At 53.5% G+C, this 20,722-nt stretch overlaps 1 protein-coding gene across 1 annotated transcript in view; it reads left to right on the top strand.

Annotated features, from left to right (window-relative positions):
- Window positions 1–3,072, top strand: part of LOC126462772 (uncharacterized) — a 154,945-nt gene extending 151,873 nt beyond the window's left edge. The window contains exon 2 of the mRNA XM_050096098.1: window positions 2,110–3,072. Within this exon, the coding sequence (XP_049952055.1) occupies window positions 2,110–3,064 (955 nt within the window). The 3' untranslated portion in view covers window positions 3,065–3,072. The remainder of the gene's footprint in view (window positions 1–2,109) is intronic.
- Window positions 3,073–20,722: the final 17,650 nt, after the last annotated feature.

The raw sequence follows: 20,722 nt of genomic DNA, 5'->3' as shown, positions 1-20,722 counted from the left end.
GAGCGACCACTTCCCGTGTGTTCTCCATCTCTTGCAGCGCACTCCCTCTCCGTGCTCCTCTAGTTGGGCCGTCTCCAAGGCAGACTGGGGGCTCTTCTCTTCCAGGGCGAACTTTCAGGATCAAACCTTCACAAGCTGCGATCGTCAGGTCGCACACCTCACGGAAGTCATTCTCGCTGCTGCTGAATATTCCATCCCTCACTCTACTTCTTCTCCACGTCGCGTACCGGTCCCCTGGTGGACCGCAGCATGTAGAGACGCTTTACGTGCTCGTCGACGTGCTTTACGCACCTTTAAACGCCACCCTACAGTGGCGAATTGTATTAATTATAAACGATTACGTGCTCAGTGTCGTCGTATTATTAAAGAAAGCAAGAAAGCCAGCTGGGCTGCTTTCACAAGCACCTTCAACAGTTTTACTCCTTCTTCTGTTGTCTGGGGTAGCCTGCGCCGGCTATCTGGCACTAAGGTCCACTCCCCAGTTTCTGGCTTGAAGGTCGCGAATGAAGTCCTTGTGGCCCCTGAGGCTGTCTCCAATGCCTTCGGCCGCTTTTTCGCCGAGGTTTCGAGCTCCGCTCATTACCACCCTGCCTTCCTCCCCCGCAAACAGGCAGAGGAGGCTAGGCCACCTAACTTTCGCTCCTCGAATTGTGAAAGTTATAATGCCCCATTCACCATGCGGGAACTCGAAACCGCACTTGGCCGATCACGGTCCTCCGCTCCAGGGCCTGATTCTATTCATATTCAGATGCTGAAGAACCTTTCTCCTGCGGGTAAAGGTTTTCTTCTTCGTACATACAATCGCATCTGGATTGAGGGACATGTTCCCGCATGCTGGCGCGAGTCTATCGTTGTCCCGATTCCTAAGCCGGGGAAGGACAAGCACTTGCCTTCCAGTTATCGACCTATCTCGCTTACCAGCTGTGTCTGTAAAGTGATGGAGCGAATGGTTAACTCTCGATTGGTTTGGCTGCTCGAGTCTCGACGCCTACTTACCAATGTACAATGTGGATTTCGTAGACGCCGCTCTGCTGTTGACCATCTGGTTACCTTGTCGACCTTCATAATGAATAACTTCTTGCGGAAGCGCCCGACCGCGGCTGTGTTCTTTGATTTGGAGAAGGCTTATGACACCTGTTGGAGGGCGGGCATTCTCCGCACCATGCATACATGGGGCCTTCGCGGTCGCCTCCCTCTTTTTATTCGTTCCTTTTTACTGGATCGACAGTTTCGGGTACGTGTGGGATCTGTCCTGTCCGACACCTTTCGCCAGGAGAATGGGGTGCCACAGGGCTCAGTTTTGAGCGTCGCTCTCTTCGCCATCGCGATCAATCCAATAATGGATTGCCTCCCAGCTGATGTATCAGGCTCCCTTTTCGTGGACGATTTTACCATCTACTGCAGCGCGCAGTGTACACGTGTCCTGGAGCGCTGTCTTCAGCGTTCTCTTGACCGTCTTTACTCCTGGAGTGTCGCCAATGGCTTCCGTTTTTCTGCCGAGAAGACGGTCTGTATTAACTTCTGGCGCTACAAAGAGTTTCTCCCACCGTCCTTACGACTCGGTCCCGTTGCTCTCCCAATCGTGGAGACAATCAAATTTTTAGGCCTTACCTTTGACAGGAAACTTAGCTGGTCTCCACATGTGTCATATTTGGCCGCCCGTTGTACCCGTTCTTTAAATGTCCTCCGTGTTCTCAGTGGTATGTCGTGGGGAGCGGATCGAACCGTCCTACTTCGTCTATATCGGTCGATCGTCCGCTCCAAGCTGGATTATGGGAGCTTCGTATACTCCTCTGCACGGCCATCCATCTTACGCCGCCTCAACTCCATACAACATCGGGGTTTACGACTTGCGATCGGAGCATTTTATACCAGTCCCGTAGAGAGTCTTCATGCTGACGCTGGCGAATTGCCACTCACCTACCGGCGCGATATACTGCTTTGTCGGTATGCCTGTCGGCTACTGTCAATGCCCGACCATCCGTCTTATCGTTCCTTTTTTGACGACTCTCTTGACCTTCAATACGGGTTGTATGTCTCTGCCTTGCTACCCCCTGGAGTTCGCTTTCGTCGCCTCCTTCAACACCTTCATTTTTCACTCCCTGCAACCTTTCGAGTGGGCGAGAGCCGCACGCCACCTTGGCTCCAGGCTCAGGTCCGCGTTCACCTCGACCTCAGCTCGCTCCCAAAAGAGGTCACCCCCGGTTCGGTCTACCACTCCCGTTTTTTGGAACTTCGTTCGAAGTTCATCGACATGACTTTAATTTATACAGATGGCTCTAAGACCAATGACGGGGTCGGGTGTTCCTTTATTGTTGGGGCACAAAGTTTCCAATACCGGCTCCATGGCCATTGTTCGGTCTTCACAGCTGAGCTCTTTGCCCTCTACCAGGCTGTTCTTTACATCTGCCGCCACCGACATTCTGCTTATGTCATCTGCTCAGATTCCCTGAGCGCCATCCAGAGCCTCAGTGATCCGTACCCGGTTCACCCTTTCGTACACCGGATCCAACGCTCTCTTCAGCAGCTGGTGGACGTCGGTACGCCGGTTAGCTTTATGTGGGTTCCTGGCCATGTCGGTATCCCTGGGAACGAAGCTGCAGATGCCGCGGCCAAGGCTGCGGTCCTCCAGCCTCGGAGAGCTTCTTGTTGTGTCCCTTCGTCCGATCTTAGCAGGGTCATTTGTCGGCGCGTTGTGTCGCTGTGGCATGCCGATTGGGCTGCACTTACCGACAACAAGCTTCGGGCCTTAAAACCTCTTCCCGTGGCTTGGACGTCCTCCTCACGCCCTTCTCGGCGGGAGGAGGTCGTTTTAGCAAGGTTACGAATTGGACACTGCCGGTTCAGCCATCGCCATCTGCTGACGGCTGCGCCGGCGCCGTTCTGCCCATGTGGGCACTTGCTGACGGTTAGACACATTTTAATGTCCTGTCCAGATCTTAACACACTGCGCCTCGATCTTAACCTGCCTAATACTTTAGATGCCATTTTAGCGGATGACCCACGAGCAGCTGCTCGTGTTCTTTGTTTTATCAATTTGACAAACCTCGCTAAGGACATTTGATGATGCTGTTTTTTAATCCTATGCCTGTCAGTCTGTCTTTTATCGTGTCTTCCCTTTTAGTTGTTGTTGTCAACTTGTGCCTCGCGGTGCATTCTTAGAGTAGTCAGGGCGCTAATGACCACTGAAGTTGTGCGCCCGAAAACCACAAAAAAAAAAAAAAAAAATTAGTTTTTTGGAAAAATGGACCGATGAACGTAGCAGTCTGGTCCCTTTAATCCCACAAACCAACCAACCAATATTTATCTTCCACCTAATGGTAACGTCTCACAGCATGTCTTGGCTGCACTGATAGCCCAATTGCCGCCACCTTCCCTGTAACTGTGCGACTTCAACGCCCATAACCCTCTGTGGGGTGGGCCAGTGGCAACAGGTCGAGGCATCACTGTTGAGCATGTATTGGCCTTTCCATTTTAAATGATGGTGCGTTCACACATTTCAGCGTCGCACATGGCACGTAGTCCGCCATCGACATTTTGATCTACAGCCCGAGCCTCTGACCGTCTTTCCAATGGAGTGCGCATGACAATGTGTATGGTAGTGACCACTTTCCGATATTTGTCACTGCCACAGCGTCACTCTTCTGGGCGCCCTCGCAGATGGGCTATGAACAACGCCGACAGGGACTTGTTCTCCTCTATGGTCGCTATTCCACCTCTCTCTAATGAAGCCATTGATGCTGTGGTTCACTCGGTCACCACTGGCATCGTTATGGGCACAGAATCTGCCATTCCCCGTTGAGTTGGGTACCCGAGTCTCGGGGCCTTCTAGCTCCGTCTCAGGGTGGGTTCCGTAAAGGCCCCTCTGCTGCAAACAATCTGGTGAGCCTGGAGACAGCTATCCGTACAGCCTTAGCCCGCCGTCAGCACCTGGTCGCCGTCTTTTTCGACATGCGGAAGTCTTAAGATAGGACATGGCGCCATCACATCCTATCTACACTTCATGATTTAGTTCTACGTTGTCCGCTGCCGATTTTCATACGCGATTTTCCGTCGCATCGAAACTTGCCCGTGCAAGTCGCCGCCTCCCATAGTTTCTCCAGAATTCAGGAGAATGGGGTACCACAGGGATCTGTCCTCAGTGTCTACCAGTTTTTAATTGCAATTAACGGGCTCACTGCGGCGATGGGAAGGTCTGTATCAGCTTCCTTGTATGCTGACATCTGCCTTTACTATAGTTCTAATGTCATCTGCAGGGCGCTATCCGCAAGGTGCAGTGCTGAGCTGTTGCGCATGGCTTGCCGTTTACGGCTTCCAAGATCTGCGTTATGCAGTTCTGCCTTCGACGAACAGTTCACCCTGAGCCAAGGCTTTATGTTGCAGGCGAACTTCTTGCTGTGGTGGAGACACATCTGTTTTTGGATATGGTTTTTGATGCCCGGTTGACTTCGGTCCCACATATTCCGCAGCTTAAACAGATGTGTTGGGGACATCTTAATGCTCTGCGACACTTGAGCCACACCAGCTGGGGCGCCGGCGGATCTACCCTCTTACGGCTCTACCATTCGTTAATCCAGTCCCGTCTGGATTATCGGAGCCTGGCATATGGTTCAGCATCCCATTTTGCGTTCCAGGTGCAGGACCCAATCCTTCACAATGACCCCCTGCGGGTTCGGGGGTAAGAATAGGACCGCGGTATTCCTGCCTGTCGTAAGAGGCGACTAAAAGGAGTCTCAAACGTTTCGGCCTTCTGTGATGGTCCCCTCTTGGGTTTGACCTATTTCTTTTTTCCCAAATTTCCGTTGTTAGTGCGTGCCATTTTGGGAAGGACACCTTACGTGGTGTTTTTCTATTGGTCCATCTTGCTCCACCATCTTGCATGTTACCTATTGTCGTGTGGGGGGGGACTACGCCCACCATCTTCTGGGTTGTCTCCTTCTCGCCTTCTGTGCACTCTTCTTCTTAGCGCCCCCGACAACTGTGGACCCTTTCAACACCTAAAATCCAGCACGGTAGGCAGTCCGTTGTGGTGGGGTCGTCATGTACCCTCTTGGTGGTAGCCCCCTGACCACACAGGGATCGCACTACAGATGCCAGAGCTGTTTCCTCCCCATGCATGCCAAGGAGTATGTGCCCATCTTGTCTGGGGCACGGGGACTCCAGGCAATGGGATATCAGCCAGGTACCCATTGCTTTGGCTGGGTGGCGCCCTTGGGGAGAGCCCTCGTTCGGAGTAGGTGGCATCTCGGCGGATGTGGCGCAATGAAGTGCAATAAATCACACCAAGCTGGTGGTCGCACGGCCACCAGCGTCTCTAAGTGAGGTAGAGTCGACTTCGATGCTGCGCAATATGACCCTCAGACGTTCCCCTCGTTGGCTGCGCCATGGGAGGGACGCCGATCTAGTGCCAAGCGGGAGCCTTACGTACCGCAATACCTTGTCTGCAGCAGGACTGATGGTGACTCCTTTCTTACGACGAAGCCTATGTTTTTTGTGGAACACCTGGAGGATAAGTTTGGGGAAGTGGCGGGGTTGTCAAAAATGAGGAATGGGTGCATCCTCCTCAAGACGTCCTCCCCAGCCCAGTCACGAGCGTTCCTCTTGTGTGATAAGCTGGGTGACGTCCCTGTTACCGTCACTCCCCACAGTAGCTTAAATATGGTCCAGGGGATTATTTACCATCGTGACCTCTTGTTGCAATCCGATGACGAGCTGAGAGCCGACTTGGAACGACGTGGTGTGCATTTTGTCCGTCATGTCCATCGAGGACCCAAGGCAAACAGGGTGGCCACCGGTGCCTTTATCTTGGCCTTCGAGGGTGATGTCTTGCCCGAGAAGGTCAAGGTGATGGTTTACCGTTGCGACGTCAAGCCATACGTGCCTCCCCCGATGCGGTGCTTCCAGTGCTGGAAGTTTGGGCATATGTCCTCCCGTTGCCCATCCAGCGCTACATGTCGAGATTGCGGACGCCCCTCTCATCCTGATTCTCCATGTGCGCCTCCGCCTGTATGTGTCAACTGTGGGGAGCACCACTCTCCATGCTCGCCGGATTGCCCCGTTCTTCATAAGGAGCGGAAGATAATGGAATTTAAGACCCTGCACCGGCTTACTTATCGAGAGGCTAAACAGAAATATGAAAGGTTGTATCCTGCTTCCATTCGAACATCTTATGCTGCAGCCACGTTATCGTCGCTCACGCGAGCGACGGTTGTCGCTTCATCTGTGCCGCCTTCAGTGGGCCCTCGGGGCCATGTATCTCTGTCTGCCCCCCTCGTGCCTGGGGGCAAGCCTTCTTCTGTTGCCCCCTTAGCAGTTGGGGGCAAACCCTCTTCTGTCGCTCCCCCCCACACTTACTTCGGGATTGACATCTGCTCCACAACCGGGAGGCTCGATCCCTCCCCATCCTTCTCCGCGGGCGTTGCCTCCGCCGGTTCCTCTCTCACGGAAGGGGTCCCTCGGGGTTCTCCCTTCCTCCGATTCTTCTCCTTCCCAGCCAGATGTCAGCCAGTGGCTGAAGGTTCCGCCACCTGCTGGTCGTAGGGCTTCTGCGTCGTCGTCAGCCTCCGACGCTCCTTCAGAGAAGCTCTCCCAGCCCTCTCACCCTAAGGGCCGACTTGAGAAGAAGGAACAGCATGTGTCCAAGAAGAAGGAAGTTCCGGCGGTTTCCGCACCGCCTGCTGTACATAGTCCTGGCTCCGGGGATGAGGTGGAGATCCTCGCCTCTGCCGCGGATCTCGCCCTCACGGAACCCTAGTGGGCCTCTCCTATGAACTCCGCTGCATCTCCCCCGGTGGCGGCAGTTGGCTCTGAGGCGCTGTCTGCCTCTTAGTGGCATTCACGCCCTCCCAGTCCCTTCCTGCTTCCATTCTCCAGTGGAACTGCGGTGGTTATTTCCGCCACCTGCCTGAGCTCCGGATGCTTCTGAGTGATTCCCCTGTTCTCTGCATTGCTCTGCAGGAAACTTGGTTTCCGGCACTGCGGACCCCCGCCCTTCGCGGTTATCGGGGATACTATAAGAACCGCGCTGCCTGTCAACGAGCGTCGGGTGGGGTTTGTCTTTTTGTTCACCACTCTGTTTGTAGCTCGCCATTACCCCTTCAGACGCCTTTAGAGGCAGTCGCTGTCAGGGTTGAGCTCTCGCCGGCTATTACTGTTTGCTCTGTTTACATTCCTCCGGATGGGGAGCTCCCCCGACATGTCTTGGCTGCACTGCTGGCTCAACTCCCGCCACCTTTGCTGCTTCTGGGCGATTTCAATGCCCACAACCCTCTATGGGGTGGGACTGTCTCTGATGACCGCGGTCGGGCCGTGGAGCATGTGTTGGCTCAGCTCGACCTTAGCCTCTTGAATACCGGTGCTCCCACACATTTCAGTGTTGCCCATGGCTCGTTCTCGGCCATCGATCTCTCTATTTGCAGCCCTGGACTTGTCCCATCCCTCCACTGGAGGGTGCACCCTGAGCTGTGCGGTAGTGACCATTTTCCCATCTATTTGTCACTACCCCAGAGTCGTTCTTCTGGGCGCCTGCCCCGCTGGGCTCTCCACAGGGAAGACTGGCCGGCTTTTACTTCTCCTGCTGCCATTGAGTCTCCCCCACAGGGTGACATTGACGAGATGGTCCGTGTTTTAACCACGTCCATCATTTCAGCGGCCGAGGCTGCCATCCCCCAATCTTCTGGCCTCCCTCGGAGGAAGGCTGTACCCTGGTGGTCGCCGGAGATTGCTGAGGCTATTCGCGACCGTAGGCGGGCTCTCCAGCGTCATAGGCGGCACCCGTCTCTGGAGACCCTCATCGCCTTTAAGAGGCTCCGTGCCTTCGCCCGTCGTCTTATTGCACGGCGTAAGCAGGAGTGCTGGGAGAGGTACGTCTCATTCCTGGGCTCCCGTGTCTCCCCCTCGCTCGTGTGGTCCCGGATACGGCGGATTTATGGCCCCCAGACCCCTACGGGTGTCCCTGGGATCTCCCTGGCCGGCACTGTCTGCACGGACGCTGCCGCCATTGCTGAACACCTTGCTGCGCACTTCGCTAAGAGCTCTGCGACTGCAGCTTATCCCCCCACCTTTCGCTCTCTCAAGGAGCGAGCCGAGCGGACGCCGTTCTCATTCCACACGCGTCGTTCTGAAACATACAATGCACCTTTCAGCGAGAGGGAATTCCTCGCCGCCCTCGCCGATTGCCCTGATACAGCACCAGGCCCAGACTGCATCCACGCGCAGATGCTGAAGCATCTCTCCAGGGACTGCCAGACACACATTCTCGCGATATTTAATCGCATTTGGAGCGAAGGCGTGTTCCCGTCGCAATGGCGGGAGGGTGTTATTGTCCCCATCTTGAAACCCGGTGCGGACCCACTGGCGGTGGACAGCTATCGTCCCATTGCCCTCACCAACTTTTTGTGCAAATTGCTCGAACGTATGGTGGGGCGGCGTTTGTGTTGGGTCCTTGAGTCGCGCGGTCTCCTCGCTCCATCCCAGGGTGGCTTCCGTCGGGGCCGGTCTGCAGTGGACAATTTGGTGCAGCTGGAATCTGCTGTCCGTACGGCCTTTGCCCGACGTCAGCATCTCGTAGCAGTATTTTTCGATCTGCAGAAGGTGTATGACACCACATGGAGGCATCACATCCTCGCCACGTTGCATGAGTGGGGTCTTCGTGGTCGGCTCCCGGCTTTTCTTCAAAGCTTTTTATTGCGCCGCTCTTTCCGGGTGCAAGTCGGTGCCACCTCTAGTTCCTCTTATATACAGGAAAATGGGGTCCCGCAGGGCTCGGTGTTGAGTGTCTCGTTATTTCTAGTGGCCATTAATGGTCTGGCTGCAGCAGTGGGGTCGTTGGTGTCTCCTTCTTTGGTTGCCGACGACTTCTGCATCTCATTTAGCTCCACGACTACGGGAGTCGCCGAAAGCAGGCTGCAGGTGGCCGTTCGCAAGGCTGCATCATGGGCTCTGACTCACGGTTTTCAGTTCTCTGCAGCCAAGACTCGAGTTATGCACTTCTGCAGGCGTCGGACGGTTCACCCTCATCCTGAACTTTACCTCGACGGCCACCTGCTTGAAGTGGTGGACACTTGCCGCTTCTTGGGACTCGTGTTTGATGCCCGGCTCACATGGGTTCCTCATGTTACTCAGCTGAAGCAAAAATGCTGGCGGCACCTCAATGCCCTCCGCTGCCTTAGCCACACATCTTGGGGTGCGGATCGCTGCACGCTGCTGCGATTGTACAGAGCCCTTGTGCAGTCTCGGCTTGATTACGGGAGCCTGGCCTATGGGTCTGCATCACCCTCAGTGTTGAAGTTGTTAGACCCCATACACCACTGTGGGGTCCGGCTTGCAACTGGTGCTTTTCGTACGAGCCCCGTGGATAGTCTACTGGGGTTCCCCCACTGCGGATTCGCCGCCATCGACTGCTCGCCGACTATGCTGTCCACGTGCATTGCTCGCCAGGCCATCCCAATCGTCGCCTGCTTTTCCCTGCCATGGCCCTCCATCTGCCCGAACGGCGACCTAGGTCTGGGCTTTCCGTTGTTGTCCGCGTTCAGTCCCTGCTGTCGGAATTGGGTTCATTCCCTCTTCCGCCTCCCTTCCGGGTCCGTGCACCTACGCCTCCCTGGTGTTTGTCCCGGCCGTCCGTCCGTCTGGACTTGGCACAGGGACCCAAGGACTCGGTTCCGCCTGTGGCCCTCCGTCGCCGTTTTCTTGCGCTCCTCGCCTGTCTACACTGATGGTTCCCTGGTTGATGGTCGCACGGCCTACTCTTTTGCTCATGCTGCACATGTTGAGCAACGCTCCTTGCCGGCTGGCTGCAGTATTTTTACTGCAGAGCTGGTGGCCATATTGCGCGCTCTGGAGCATATGCGTTTCTGCTCAGGTACGTCCATCGTGATCTGCAGTGACTCCCTGAGCAGCCTTCAGGCCATCGACCGCTGCTATCCCTCCTCTCCTCTGGTGTCCTCCATTCAGGAGTCTGTTTCCGCCATTGCCCGTTCTGGTCGTTCGGTGGTCTTGGTTTGGACGCCCGGTCATGTTGGCATCCCAGGGAACGAACGTGTAGACAGGCTGGCCAAAGGGGCGATCGACGCCCCGGCTTTGGAGATCGGCCTTACGGCTCGCGATCAGCAGCTGGTGTTGCGCCGTAGGCTGATTGGGATGTGGGCTGCTGAGTGGCGTGGCATGACAGCCCCGAATAAACTACGGGCTGTCAAGGGGACGACCGATGTGTGGCGTTCCTCCCTGCGGGCTTCTCGCAGGGACTCGGTAGTCCTGTGTCGGCTGCGCATCGGCCATACGTACCTGACGCACGGCCATCTGTCGCGTCAGGAGGATCCCTCCATGTGTCGGTGTGGGTCCCGGCTGACGGTCGGCCACATTTTGCTGGAGTGTCCTCGACTGCGCGCACTCCGGCAATCTTTTAATCTCCCGGGCACTTTGGTTTTGGTTTTATCCGACGATGCCTCCATGGCTGATGACGTTTTAAATTTTATCCGTGGTAGTCCGTTTTATGGTTCGATTTAGGGAGGTCCTGCACCTTTCCCTTTCTGTGTCTTTTGTCCTTGTGTCTGTTGCTGTTCTGGTGTGCCGTGAGATGGTTGACTCTTTTCCTTTTTTGTTCTCGTGGTCAGTCAACCAGTCTCCGGCCATCTTCCTTTCTTCTGTTTCTTTCTGTCTGGTGTTCCTCTGTCCTGTTCTTGTCTGTAGTGTTTGTTGCTGCATTTGTGTTCTTTTAGCGCCTGGGGGGACGTCTCCACCCCCTTTGGTTTTTACCTGCTCCGTCGATTTTCGGCTCGCCTGATTTTGGAATGGGGGACTGATGACCTTCGCTGTTTAGTCCCCCTTAAGCATCCCAACAACCACCACCACCACCACCACCACCACCTTCACAGTGGGATACGACTTGCCACTGGTGCTTTGCGGATCAGCCCTGTGAACAGCTTACTTGTGGAGGCAAGTGTCCCTCCGCTGCAGTTGCGGTGCCAACGTTTACAGGCTGCTTATGCAGCACATGTTTGTAGCTTGCCCGGGCATCCTAATTATACTCTCCTGTTCCCTCGGTCAGTCGTCCATCTTCCGAGAGCATTGGCTCTGGTCAGGCTGTACGATCGCGGTCCGCGTCAGAGCTTCTCTCAGGTCTTGGGGTTTTCCCTGTTCCGCCTACTTACTGGGCACCTCTGCGTACACCCCCGTGGTGTGTGCCTTCGGCTAGACTTGGCACGGCGCCCGACGCACTCAGTTCCTCCAGAGGTCTCCCGCCGCCGCTTTTATTCCATCCTTGCCACGTATCAGTGCTCTGGCGTTGTTTACACGGACGGGTCGAAGTTTGCTGGTCGTGTCGGTTATGCTCTCACTCTAGGGGACCACTACGAACAACATTCATTGCCGGCTGGCTGCAGCGTTTCCACTTCTGAGCTGGCGCTATCTTTTGTGCCCTAGAGTACATCCGCTCCTGCTCAGGTGATCCTTCGTCATCTCTAGCGACTCCCTGAGCGGTTTCAGAGCTATCGACCAGTGTTTCCCTCGCTCTCGTCTGGTGATGTCTGTCCAGGAGTCCTTGCATACTCTTGCTCGTTGCGGCCGCTCTGTTGTCTTTGTGTGGACCCCAGGCCATGTTGGTATACCAGGCAATGAACATGTTGACCGCCTGGCCAAACACAAACAGGCCACCAGTGAACCAACTCTGCACATTGGCCCCCCGGAGCCTGATTTGCGAGCAGTCTTAGCTCGTAAAGTTCTCGCGCTTTGGGACGCTGACTGGCGCGATCTGACCACACCTAATAAAATTCGTGCTATCAAGGAGACGACGACTGTGTGGTGGTCATCCATGCGAGCCACTCGCAGGGACTCTGTTGTCCTTTGTCAGCTCCACATTGCCCACACCCAGCTGACGCACCGATATTTACTGTACCGTGAGGACCCGCCTCTGCCACTGTGGATCGGCTTTGATGGTGGTCCACATTTTGTTGTCCTGCCCTTTTAACAGGTGATACTGCGTTTTATTCGGGCAGGGGTTTTAGTAACTTAATCTGAGTGTTTTATGTGTTGAGTCTGGCCTTGGTCCTACGATTTTAGACTGAGTTTTTCTCGGTGGATGGCTTTTCCTTTCTTCTCTCTATTATCGGCCAACCACTGTCACACTCTGTGTTATTTTAATTCCTTTTGTCTGGTCTCTGTCTTTCATGTCCTGTGTAGTCATTCATCTTTTCCATTGTTCTCTTTTATTCTGTGTGTGTGTTTGATATTTTGGAAAAAGGGACCGTTGACCATCGCAGTGTGGTCCTGGTCCCTTTAATCTCACAAACCACCCAACCAGATAACAGAAGTAGCTTCTCAATAACAAACACACATTCGTGAGTCTAGGGAAGAAAGGATAAGCTGATACAAGATATACATAAGCTTTAGGGAGATTTTGCTAGTCTGAAATCAAATCTTCCACCGATCTCGAAACTAACAACAATGATTTAAGAGAAGAGATTCTAAACATTGTTAAAGCTATCAGGGATGAATTTACTGAATCTCGGGTGGAAGTTAAAAATGTTATAAACAAAATACAGGAAGAAAAATTATCTCAGCTTGCAAGCGAGTTAGAGAAGGAGAAACAAGAACTATCTTCTCTTAAGCAACGAATAGAGAAGAATGAAATAGAATTAAACAAGTCTTGGCAAAGAGAATCTGTTGAACGATGGGGGTTGTAGAGACTTCGTGATGAAAGAAACGAGACAATTAGAACTGATCGTAATTTAGATTTTGTAGTGGTCATTAACCGTGACGTAACTAGCGATGGATTGTCTGTGTTACCTCCCCCAGGACAAGAGACGTAAGGCGCTAGCTCAAAAGCACGAGATAAAATATTAGACGAAAATCCCGTACAGTACAATGCCTCTGTAGGGAGCATGCAGAGTCCACACGTAAATGGAAAGGAACCTATGGTTATTCTTTGTATTGAAGATTTGTGGGAAGAAATTCGGATTGGAAATAGTGGTCAGTTATCGAACCGGTTTCCTGGTATTAAACCCGAAGGCTCAGTACATCCCATTGTGTTTATAGGAACATTGGAAGATGCTTTACCTCGAACGTGGGATAGTAAGAAAAGAAAAAGCTTTGTGGTGGGACGTCTGGAAAGAGAAGCCGCCGAATGGGGCGTATTAAATGCTAAATATTTTCGTAATTGGAAGGATTTTGTCTACCAATTTAAGGAAAAATATAGGTCAGAATGGGAGCAACAAAAGTTAACGTTAGTTATTGGATCCGGCCCCTTACAAGGGTAGTTGAAGATTCCGAAAATACTTAGTGTCACCTTACAAGAGTGAAGTTTTTAGATTAACCTATCAATGAAGGACATCTAATTAAATTGTTAATAAGTCACATGCCGACATATGTAAAAGACAAATTAATAGGGAGAGACTGGGAAAGAGTAAGTAGTATTTTAGGCTACTTGGAACAATTACATATTTTAAATAAATCTCGTGACGATGACAGATTAATATTTTCGAGAGATAATTTTAGGTGTGGAAATGATTCAGGTGGTGGTTCTGGAGAACTTCGTAATTCTCATTATTATCAAGTAAAGCGACCTTACCCATCTAATCACAATAACAGTCGTGAAGTTAGGGCTTACAACAACAACAACAACAACAACAACAACAACAGCAATACCCCCCAGCGGCTCCACAACTCTCTTGTGGATACGTGCGTAGCGAGCATGGAGCCTCGAGCTAATGTGGCCTTCCTTCCTTTCCGGGCTGCATACCTTCCCTTTCCGCATCCTTCCCCATCCCCCATCTTCGCCACCCCCCTCACCTCCCCCCTGCGGGTTCGGGGGTTAGAATAGGCCCGCGGTATTCCTGCCTGTCGTAAGAGGCGACTAAAAGGAGTCTCCAACGTTTCGGCCTTATATGATGGTCCCCTCTCGGGTTTGACCTCCATCTTTCTAAATTTATCCGAAGAGCGAGCCAATTGGGGATGGGCGCCTTACATGGTGCACTGTATCTGTCGTGCAATTAGACCTTTCGCCGTCTTTCTCGTCGTTGCAATGGTGTTCCGCTCGTTTTCGATCTCTTGGGCGTTTACCGCACTGCACTCTGCAGTGTTTCTTTTAACTGGGACGACGACCTTGTCCATTTTTGCACCTAAGATCCAGCACGGTAGCCAGTCCGTTGTGGTGGGGCCACCATGTACCCTCTTGGTTGTAGCCCCCTGACAACACAGGGATCGCTCTGCTGATGCCTGCGCCGTTAACTCCCCACGTATGCCAAGGAGTAGATGCCCATCTCCCTGGGGCATCGGGATTCCCGGCAATGGCCATCCTAACAGGTGGCCTTTGCTGTGGCTGGGTGGCGCCAGTGAGGAGGGCCCTTGGTCGGAGTAGGTGGCATCAGGGCGGATGACACGCAATGAAGTGTGGTACATCATCTCTCGCTGGCGGCCAGCCGTCAGCAGTCTCTAAGCGTTCGAGAGCCCATTTTAAAAGGTAACATTTATGACCCCAAATCGTTCCCGTCCCTCGCCACACCATGGGAGGAACGACAGGCATTGCGTGACAATGAGACGTATTCGCCCAGATATCTTGTCTGTACCAGAACTGATGGGGAATCTTTTATATCCGTGAAGCCTCAGTTCTTTGTAGAGCATTTAGAGGACAAGTTCGGGGAGGTGGAGGGCTTGTCCAAGATGCGCTCTGGTTCTGTGCTCATCAAAACGGCATCCTCTGCCCAGTCATGGAGGTTGCTCAATTGTGACAAGTTGGGGGATGTTTCCGTTAGCATCACGCCGCATAAGAGTCTCAACATGGTCCAGAGTCTTATATTCCACAGGGATCTTCTTCTGCATTCCGACGATGAATTACGCGCCAACCTCGAATGACGAGGTGTTCACTTCGTCCGGCGCGTCCATCGGGGTCCGAGGGATAATCAGGTAGCCACTGCTGCCTTCATCTTGGCCTTCGAAGGTGATGTATTACCCGAAAAGGTCAAGGTGATGGTTTACCGTTGTGATGTGAAACCATATATCCCTCCTCCGATGCGGTGTTTTAAATGCTGGAAGTTCGGGCACATGTCATCTCGTTGTACTTCCAGCCTCATGTGACGGGATTGTGGACGTCCTTCGCATCCCGATACTCCATGTGCCCCGCCTCCTATCTGTGTTAACTGCAGAGAACACAATTCCCCCTGCTCGCCGGACTGTAGGATATTGCAGAAAGAAAGGAAGATAATGGAATATAAAACCTTGGATCGGCTGACCTACCCCGAGGCTGGACGGAAATATGAGAGGCTCTATCCTGTGGCAATGACGTCAACCTACGCCGTTGCTGCAACGACGGTTTTCCCGTCATCACGAATCGGCTCTCAGATCGGTCAGCATCCACCAGCCCCCTTGCTTGTGGGGGGCACTTCACACCCTGTTGCTCCTGCTCCATTTTCTCCAGGAGCAACACCCTCCCAACCATCAGAGACATCAGCTCCCCCTTCCCAGCCTGAGAAGCGTAAGACTTCTTCGGCTGCTCTCGCTAGGAGGGGATCCCTTGGGGACCTCCCTTCGCAAGTTCCGACCAGTGGAAAAGCAGACGCCCGCAAGTGGTTGCAACAACCGCCAGTCCCTGGTCGTCGGGCCTCGCGGTCGTCGTCTGTCCCTGAGACTGAGCCAGTGAAGCCCATGCAGCCTGAACCGCCGAAGGCACAGCGTGACAAGCAGAAAAAGAAGAAAGTCCCCAAGACCAACGGTATTGCAGTGGCACCGATCCCACCGCTTCCTACAAGCTCTGCCTCTGAGGACGAGGTGGAGATTCTGGCGTCCGCTGAGGACCTCGCTCTTGCCGGTCCCTCGGACGCAATGGATGGCATTTGCACAGATGCTCCATCGGAGGCAGCAGGTGACCCAGTGGCGTAATCTGCCTTCCCAGTCTCGTCACGCCTTTCCCAGCCATGGACAACACCATCCTCCAGTGGAACTGCAGCGGTTTCTTCCACCATCTAGCTGAGCTCCGCCAGCTTATCAGCCTTCATCCTTTCCTTTGCATTGCTCTGCAGGAAACTTGGTTTCCGGCAATGCGATCCCCCGCCCTCCGTGGCTATCGGGGTTATTATATGAACTGAGCAGCTTATGAAAGGGTGTCTGGTGGCGTCTGCATATATGTCCTTCACACTCTGCACAGCGAGTCTGTCCCTCTCCAGACGCCTTTAGAGGCTGTCGCTGTACGTGTGTGGACGCCACAGGCTATTACCGTCTGCAGTCTTTACATTCCTCCGGATGGTGATGTCTCGCAGCATGTCCTGGCTGCACTGGTCGCCCAATTGCCGCCACCTTTCTTGCTATTGGGCGACTTCAACGCTCATAACCCTCTGTGGGGTGGGTCAGTGGCAACAGGTCGTGGCGCCATCGTTGAGCATTTATCGTCGCAGCTCGATCTCTCGCTGTTAAATGATGGTGCCTTCACACACTTCAGTGTGGCGCATGGCACCTACTCCGCCATTGACCTTTCAATCTGTAGCCATAGCCTCTTACCGTCTGTCCAATGGAATGTGCATGACGACCTGTGTGGTAATGACCACTTTCCGATCTTTTTGTCACTACCACAGCGCCACTCTTCTGGGCGCCCTAGCAGCTGGGCTATGAATAAGGCTGACTGGGACTTGTTCTCCTCCACTGCCGCTTTTGAGCCTCTCTCTACCGATGACATTGATGCGGTGGTTCAATCGGTCACCACCGGCATCGTTACTGTCGCCGAATCTGCCATTCCCCATTCCTGTGGGTCCCCTCGGCGGAAGGCTGTGCCTTGGTGGTCGCCTGAGATCGCTGAAGCGATTAAAGATCGCCGGCGGGCGCTCCAGCGTCACAAGCGACACCCCTCCCTCGACCACCTTATCGCGTTCAAACGGCTGCGTGCGCGGGCCCGCCTCCTTATCCGCCAAGGCAAGAAGGAGTGCTGGGAGCGGTATGTGTCCACAATTGGCCTCCATGTCAGTCCATCGCAGGTCTGGGCCAAGATTTGACGCGTCTACGGCTATCGGCCACCTGTCAGCGTCCCTGCGCTCTCACTGAATGGAGCAGTTTGTACTGACTCCGACGTCATTGCAAATCGCTTAGCAGAGCATTTTGCTATGAGTTCCGCTTCTGCGAATTTCCCCCAGGCCTTCCGCTCCATTAAAGAGCGGAAGGAAGGTCGGAGCCTTTCGTTTCGCACCAACCACCCAGAATCTTACAATGCTCCATTTAGTGAGTGGGAATTTCGCAGTGCCCTCGCTGCTTGCCCTGATACCGCTCCTGGGCCAGATGGCATCCACTGTCAGATGCTGAAACACCTTTCAGTGGACTGCCAGCGGCGCCTTCTGGATCTTTACAACCGTCTTTGGGTCGAGGGGGAGTTTCCGTCGCAATGGCGGGAAGGCATTGTCATCGCCGTTTTGAAACCTGGAAAGAACCCTCTGGAGGTGGACAGCTACCGTCCCATTAGCCTCACCAACGTTCTTTGCAAGTTGCTTGAACGGATGGTGAGCCGGCACTTGAATTGGGTACTGGAGTTCGGGGCCTTCTGGCTCCATCTCAGGGTGGGGTCCGTAAAGGCCGCTCCGCCGCCGACAATCTGGTGAGCCTGGAGTCGGCCATCCATACTGCCTTTTCCCGCCGTCAGCACCTGGTCGCTGTCTTTTTCGACATGCGGAAGGCGTACAATACGACGTGGCGTCATCACATCCTTTCTACGCTTCATGGATGGGGTCTTCGTGGTCCTCTGCCGATTTTTATCCGCAATTTTCTGTCGTGTCGTACCTTCCGCGTGCAAGTCGCGGCCTCGTATAGTTCCTCCCACGTCCAGGGGAACGGTGTGCCACAGGGATCCGTTTTAAGTGTCTGTCTGTTTTTAATAGCCATTAACGGTCTTGCTGCGGCCGTGGGAAACTCTGTCTCCGCTTCCCTGTATGCTGACAACTTCTGCCTTTACTACAGCTCTACTGGCATTGCAGCTGTTGAACGTCAGCTACAGGGCGCTATCCGTAGGGCGCAGTCTTGGGCTGTAGCGCACGGGTTTCAGTTTTTGGCAGCCAAGACCTGCGTTATGCATTTCTGCCGGCGACGTACTGTCCACCCGCAGCCGCAGCTTTCTCTTAACGGCGAACGTCTTTCGGTGGTGGAATCACACAGGTTTTTGGGGGTGGTTTTCGATGGCCGGTTGACTTGGCTGCCTCATATCCGGCAGCTCAAACAGACGTGTTGGCGGCATCTCAATGCACTGCGATGTTTGACCCACACCCGCTGGGGAGCCGACCGCTCTACCCTGTTGCGGCTCTACCAGGCGTTAATCCAGTCCCGTCTGGATTATGGGTGCCTGGCATATGGCTCAGCATCCCCGTCTGCGTTGCGGGTGCTGGACCCAATTCTCCACAGCGGCATACGCCTTGCCACTGGTGCTTTCCGCACCAGCCCTGTGGACAGCGTACTAGTGGAGGCAGGTGTACCTCCACTGTGGGTACGACGCCAACAATTACTGGCTGCTTATGCTGCCCATGTTTTTAGTTTGCCCTGGCATCCAAATTACCGTGTCCTGTTCCCGCAGTCGGTCGTCCATCTGCCGGACCGTCGGCCCCGGTCGGGTTGTCCGATCGCCGTACGCGTCAAGGAGCTTCTATGTGGGCTTGGGTTTTTCCCTGTTCCGCCTCCTTTCCTAGCGCCTCTGCGTACACCCCCGTGGTGTGTTCCTCGCCCTTGCCTTCGGCTCGACTTGGCATAGGGCTTGAAGGACTCGGTCCATCCAGAGGCCTTCCGCCGCCGCTTTTATTCCATCCTTGCCACGTATCAGGGCTCTGGAATTGTTTACACCGACGATTCGATGGTTGCTGGTCATGTCGGGTATGCACTAACTCTCGGGGACCATTCCGAACAACGGTCCTTGGCGGCTGGCTGCAGCGTTTACACTGCTGAGCTAGTCGCCACCTTTCGAGCCCTAGAGTATATCCGCTCCTGCTCGGGTGAGTCCTTCTTGATCTGTAGCGATTCCCTGAGGGGTTTACTAGCTCTCGACCAGTGTTTTCCTCGTTCTCGTCTGGTGATGGCTATCCATGAGTCCCTGCATACTCTTGCGCGTTGCGGCCGCTCTGTGGTCTTTGTGTGGACCCCCGGTCATGTCGGTATCCCAGGCAATGAACATGTTGACCGCCTGGCGAAAGAGGCCACGTGTAAACCATCTCTGGATGTTGGCCTCCCAGAGACTGATTTGCGGGCAGTCCTCCGCCGAAAAGTTTTTGCGCTTTGGGACGCTGAATGGCGCGATCGGATTAAACCCAATAAACTCTGTGCCATTAAGGAGACGACGACTGTGTGGCGGTCATCCATGCGAGCCTACCGCAGGGACTCTGTCGTCCTTTGTCGGCTCCGCATTGGCCACTCTCGGCTAACACACAGTTATTTACTGCGACGGGAGGACCCTCCTGTATGTCGCTGCGGGGCGGCTTTGACAGTGGCCCACAATCTGTTGGCCTGCCCCCTTTTAGCTGTGGTCAGGCAGACATTTGCGCTGCCTGATACGCTCCCTGCCCTTTTAACAGGCGACTCTACTGTGGCTGACTTAGTTTTACGTTTTATTCGGGCAGGGGGATTTTATCATTTAATCTGTTTCTGTTTTATTTTATTGTTTTGTGTTGATTCTGGCCTTTGGCCTATGATTTTCAACTGATTTTTTTTACTGTGTTTCTAAGTGGTTGGCTTTTCCTTTTTTCTGTCTATGGTCGGCCAACAACCGTCACACTCTGTGTGGTTTTAGTTCGTTTTGTCTTGTCTTTGTCTCTGTTTCTCTTGTTCTGTATCGTCTGTGGTCTCTTCTGTTCCTCATTTTTATTATCTGTGGGTGTTCTTTGTCTTTGGAAAAAGGGACCGATGACCATAGCAGTCTGGTCCCTTTAATCCCCCAAACCAACCAACTAACCAAAACATCAAGTTTCCGACATCTCTGCGGCCTCCAAAAGATCTTACAAGAACGGGACGAACGACGACTAAAGGAAATCGTTCAGCGTGACATAAGTGTAGTCCTTTGGCAGATTGCCGCAGATTTCAGTGCTGGGCCATCAACAAGTGTCACTGTGCGAACTATTCAACGAAACATCATCGATATGGGCTTTTGGAACCGAAGGCCCACTCGTGTACCCTTGATGCCCCTCACTTGGTCCCGTCAACACCTGAATTGGACTGTTAATGACTGGAAACATATTGCCTGATCGGACGAGACGCGTTTCAAGGTGTATAGAGTGGATGAATGTGTACGGGTATGGAAACAGCCTCATGAAGCCATGGACTCTGAATTTCAGCAGAGGACTGTTCAAGCTGGCGGAGAATCTGTAATGGTGTGGGGCTTGTGCAGTGGGAGTGATATGGGACCCCCTGATATGTCTAGATACAAATACGGCAGGTGCTACGTGCGTAAGAATTTTGTCTGATCACCTGCATCCATTCGTGTCCATTGTGCATTCCGACGGACTTGGGCAATTCCAACAGGACAATGCGACACCCCATACGTCCAGAATTGCTACAGTGTGGCTCTAGGAACAATCTTCTGAGTTTAAACACTTCCGCTGGCCACCAAACTCCCTAGACATGAACATTATTGAGCATATCTGGGATGCCTTACAACGTGCTGTTCAGAAGAGATCATCACCCCCTCGTACTCTTACGGATGTATGGATAGCCCTGCAGGATTCATCGTATCATTTCCTCCAGCACCCCATCAGACACTAGCTGAGTCCATATCACGTCG

Source organism: Schistocerca serialis, chromosome 1 (genome assembly GCF_023864345.2).
Source record: "Schistocerca serialis cubense isolate TAMUIC-IGC-003099 chromosome 1, iqSchSeri2.2, whole genome shotgun sequence".
NCBI classification, from domain to species: Eukaryota; Metazoa; Arthropoda; class Insecta; order Orthoptera; family Acrididae; genus Schistocerca; species Schistocerca serialis.
This window is presented reverse-complemented; position numbering and strand designations above follow the sequence as displayed.